The sequence below is a fragment of the Beta vulgaris genome, chromosome 6 (genome assembly GCF_026745355.1).
Source record: "Beta vulgaris subsp. vulgaris cultivar EL10 chromosome 6, EL10.2, whole genome shotgun sequence".
Classification (NCBI taxonomy): domain Eukaryota; kingdom Viridiplantae; phylum Streptophyta; class Magnoliopsida; order Caryophyllales; family Amaranthaceae; genus Beta; species Beta vulgaris.
Genome location: NC_079207.1, coordinates 54,565,122 through 54,570,012, shown reverse-complemented (window position 1 = coordinate 54,570,012; position 4,891 = coordinate 54,565,122). Strand labels below are relative to the sequence as shown.

At 31.9% G+C, this 4,891-nt stretch overlaps 1 protein-coding gene across 1 annotated transcript; it reads right to left on the bottom strand.

Annotated features, from left to right (window-relative positions):
• Positions 1-209: 209 nt before the first annotated feature.
• Positions 210-1,349, bottom strand: LOC104897127 (uncharacterized). The gene has a single exon (XM_010683947.3). It carries the CDS (start codon positions 989-991, stop codon positions 317-319), a length of 675 nt encoding a protein of 224 aa, XP_010682249.2. The 5' UTR covers positions 992-1,349; the 3' UTR covers positions 210-316.
• Positions 1,350-4,891: the final 3,542 nt, after the last annotated feature.

Sequence of the window (4,891 nt, the reverse complement as noted above, 5' to 3'; positions counted from 1 at the left end):
TAAGGAGAAGGATTTTGTTTAAGTCTCAACTAATCTCACAGCTTCTTGGTCTAGTATTTGAGGGTCAAATCCTTAAAACTAAAAGAAAAGATAAGGAAATCCTTACCCTTAAGCACCACACTCAGCAATCCCAAAACCTCTAGTATCTAAGGTAAATGTCTTGTCAATAAATCAAGTATTACTTGGTATGCACAATAACACATAGATAGTGTACACCCACATATATATATATATATTACTTATATAACATCGTAATGAATACATACATACATTACCATTCAAAACCAAGAAAAAGAAAAGGAAACAATATTATGGCCTAATATTGTAACAATTGCACACGACTTTGAGCTCTTAGCTGATCATAGAACTTTTTAATGAATTCCTCAGCTTCATAATCAACTTGGATATTGCCTTCTTCATGTTCATCCTCTGATGAGTAATCCGATATCATAATAGGAAAAGGTGTAGTAATTGGACTACGAATCTCTCCAGGTGCTAGATCATAACCGTCTAGGCGTAAATTAAATGCATATTCCGGAGTCTTAGGCATTAAAACCATAGCATTGTTATCATCAACATGATCTATATCACAATTATCTTGAGACTCGAGCTCATCGAGAACGAGTGGTGAATTAATGCAAGGGAAATGAATGTGATGGTGTTGGTGGTGGTGGTGATGGTTATGCTTACGTTTCGAGGAAGACACGTGGAAAAAAACGGGATTAGGGCTATTACTACATGAGAATTCATACTCCCGTCGAGCAAAGCTACCACGTGTCATCTGGTGGCCATGGTGGTGGTGGTGGTGGTGGAGATGTAAGAGATTGCTTAATGATTTGCGAATAAGTTTACCTCGCTTAAAGAACAAGTTTATATCCATAATCAACTTTTTCTTAGAGATCAAGCCTTTCCTCATCATAAGAAAGGTGATCCTTAAGAAATTCCATAGCCTCTTGGCTACTATTGAACTTTTTGTTGAATGAACCTTCATGACTTAACCAAGAAATAGTAGTGAGAATGTGAGATAGATAATAATATATATGTGACCAAATAATATTATTTTGAAAGGATAAAATTATAGGGAAGTGATTGTTAGCTATTAAGGATAATAATGTAATGAGCTAATTAATGATAATAATAAGATAAGAAGATCATTCACTTCTACGAGGTTGAGGGCCTCGTAGAAGGTAATGAGAAGAGTTTGAGAAATTGTTAGTAGAATTTGTTGGGTTTTATAGGAAGTAGGTGAAGGGCAAAGAGGAGAAATTGTTGTGAAAACTTTTATTAGAAGGAGGCTAAAAGTTAAGCAACCATTTTAGTAGAATTGTTTGATTAAATGGAGGAGGAAAACAAGGGGAAAGGGGGGTCAAAGAAAAAGGAAAGGGGTTAGGGAGCCGCTGGATAACATGTAACTAATATTCAAATGCTCCGCAACAACCCGCTCCTCCGGGCCATACTTGTATTATCATTATGAAAATGGTGCACTTTTGTTTATAAACTTTTTAAAAGAGAAAAGTGTATGGTTATGGTTAATTTTGATATTATTGGGTGATGACTAATCATAGCTATGAGTAAAGTACAGCTAACGTACAGTGAGTTTGATAATGCTAGTACATATAATGGTATGTATAATGTATCATTGTTGGGTGTGGGAGATAAGAGGATATCTAAGTTTGATGAAGTTATGTTAGTTCTAGGAAGGCTCACTTCTTGAAACCAAACATCTTATCTAACATAAAGAAACAAAAGACAATGCTAGAGCCCAGAGGTTTGAGAATTCCGAGATAACAACTTTTGGGAGGAACAAGGGTGATTGTAGGAAAAAAGAGGGGAAAAAGCAGAGAAGAATGGGTTATTTAAAAGTCGCATGTGGCGTCAATAGGGATGAGAATGGGTCGGATTTGGAAGGGTTCAGTAGACCCAGATCCAAATCCATAAATTTTGATGTGGACCCAAACCCGCCCAAGACCCACAGGGTCTAAGAAAACTAGAACCTTACCCAATCCAATGGGTTTGGTGAGTCCTGGGTCTAAAAAAATAGTTCCTAAGCTTATAAAAAGTTTCTATTATTTTAATTTATGTCGCCAATGATTAAAAGAAGTTCAATTCACCAAATAAAGCAGTAGTTTGCAATAATAAATAATGTTAATTAATGTTATTACCTTTTCCAATATAGGGAGATTGTCTGAGAGAGGTTTAGGACATATATAGGAATTTGACTACTTCAACAGTACAATAAGAGTGTTTGGAAGAGAGATGGTAGAAACAAAACTTTGATCCCCAAAAGGCTAAGTTTAGATAAGCTTGTTGTAGGAGCTTTTTAGAAGATAAGTTTATAAAATAATACTGAAATTACTATTCTATTTTAAACTTGGTCAAATTTACTATATTCTAAAAAAAAAACCCCAACAATAAATCAATCTCTTATGTTCAATAAAATATCAATCTAACTTATAACTATTGGCCAAATATTTTCATACAAACCGTTAAAATAATCGGTATCTCATTACTTGAGTACCCTATGACGCCTTATACCTCGCTCTAACTGGTCTGGATTGCAGAAAGAATAAGAACGAGCCTAAAATAAAATATGTTAGGCCCAATCCATATTCTAACTTGTTTTAATAACCCATTTTCGAAAATATTTTTTAAATAGGTTTATGAATAACCACTTTGTAAGATGTTATAAAATAGTTTTATGAAATCCCATATTTGAAAAACACTTTTTAAAAAATAGTTCTATGAAAGTCCGATTTGTAAAACTCGTTTTCTAACCCAATTTTAATCAATAGGGTTAATTATTTATATTATTTGGTTTCTATAAATATTTAAAAATTTTTTTAAAACAATCTTGTATAAAATTTAATCTTTTATTTAAAGTATTTTCAGAACATCTATCTTATCTAAAATATTTTCTATAATCTTTTCAATAAAAAATCTTTTAAAAATCATAGTTGTTTTCGGCTTCCTAAATACTAACACCATAGAACAACCTAACTAGTATTTTAGCCCGGACGATGTCCCAAGTCAATTACAAACATCAAATATATTATTCTTCACAAATTTTATAATTGATTTTATTAACTTTTCATAATTTTGTGTCTATTGCGAAATTGGAAATGGACGTTATGGCATGATAAATTGTTTAAAAGAAACTTGTAAAGAATTGGAGATAAAAGTACGACTTTCAATTGAATTAGGGTAAGAGAATGTTATTACCTTAATAAAAGTGTTCGAGATCAAAAACTCATCTATGTCTTTGTAATTGCATGTAATTATAAGACTTTATTGTGTTCTACTTTCATACATTAAACATTGAAATTATGGTGGATTGTTGGTTAAACTCTCACGTTTCATTTCAAAGGTAATCAGTTCGATTCTTAGTAGCTACACATTGTTAATATTTTTAAATGAGATAATAAACATGTGTATTATAAGCTTCAAGATTGTCACGTGGCACATACATTGGAGAGTATTAGCTTAAAAAGAGTATTACATGGCACATAAATTGAAGAGTATCATGTGGCACCGTTCCTTTGATCGACTCCCACCGGCCGATAAGGTTTTGCGCGGAAGCGTAGTATCAACCCAATATTTTTTTGGATGGCTCGATGTCATCATGTTAAGTTTATGAAAGGGAGAAAATAATAAGAGCTTTTATATTATTAATGTGTGTTTAGTAATAAACTATGAATACAATATACTTCCTCCGTTTCAAAATAAGTGCAACATTTGCATAGTGTTTACTATTCACAGTTTAAACTTTAATTAGCTTTGGTGATTTACATTTTAGGAAAAACATAGTCATGTGGGATCTTGTTAGATTCGTCTGAATGTGAATTTTTTTAATATCAACTTTTTATAATTTTTACTTATTGATAATTGAAGATATTAACGGTTAAAATAATGCATTGGCAAACGTGAAAACAAGAAGTGTTGCACTTATTTAGAAACAGAGGAAGTATATATAGAAGTACAATAAGACTCCTACTAAGAAACTATATATAAAAGATATATATTATTTCTAATACTAATCATTTAATTATAAATTTTTTAAGATAATATTTTCCTAAGACTTAAAGATATTATTATATCATACCTAAAATTTCTAGTATCATCCTCAAAGCCATGCAGCATAGAACAATACTATCAACATATTTATTTGGTTTATTTAGTTTGACGCAACATACAACACAAATGTTTTAAAGGCTTGCCCTAATTTAATGCAAGATCCATGCAATTCAACAAACCAAATGGAGGTATAATTTATGAGGGTATGTTGGTGCGAAATCAATTCGTTGCCCTTGCAAATAAGTCAACGGACACCCAATAGTTTAATATTAAATGCCTTGGGATATTTATCCCTAAGGGTTACCGGTTTTAATTGGATAAAACATTGCTAATGTACTATGTTATAATTTAATTAATGATCAAACTACAACAAATTAATTTCAAGCGAAAAGCAATAAATAGAGCAAACAATATTTAAACTTTTTAATTAAAGTATAGAATTCCCATACATGCAACAAACTTAAGGATGGATTTTACAACACATAAAGGATAAGTCAGGTTGGACAACTTAAAGAGGAGATACAAAGGTGTCTACCTCCATAGTTCCTTACTTTAATTGGAGAATTGGAGATCTAATGGCGCTAGAACAAAATCTATGGAACTAAACTATAACCCCAGAAGGGGGTTGGCTATGCTAACGCTAAGGAATTAAGAAATTAAATGTAGTTGTGATGGATTGTTCACTTTTTGCTTGATAATGATTTCTCTATTTATAGAGAACCATAACACGTAACTTCCGTGTATGCTAGGGAGGGAAAATATTTGAATCATATTTGATTCAAACTTTAACCGCTTTCTGGCATTGAACAACTGTTGTCTT

What these genes read in the sequence shown, in the direction of transcription:
- LOC104897127 (XM_010683947.3), bottom strand. Translation starts at nt 991, where the DNA reads ATGAAGGTTCATTCAACAAAAAGTTCAATAGTAGCCAAGAGGCTATGG.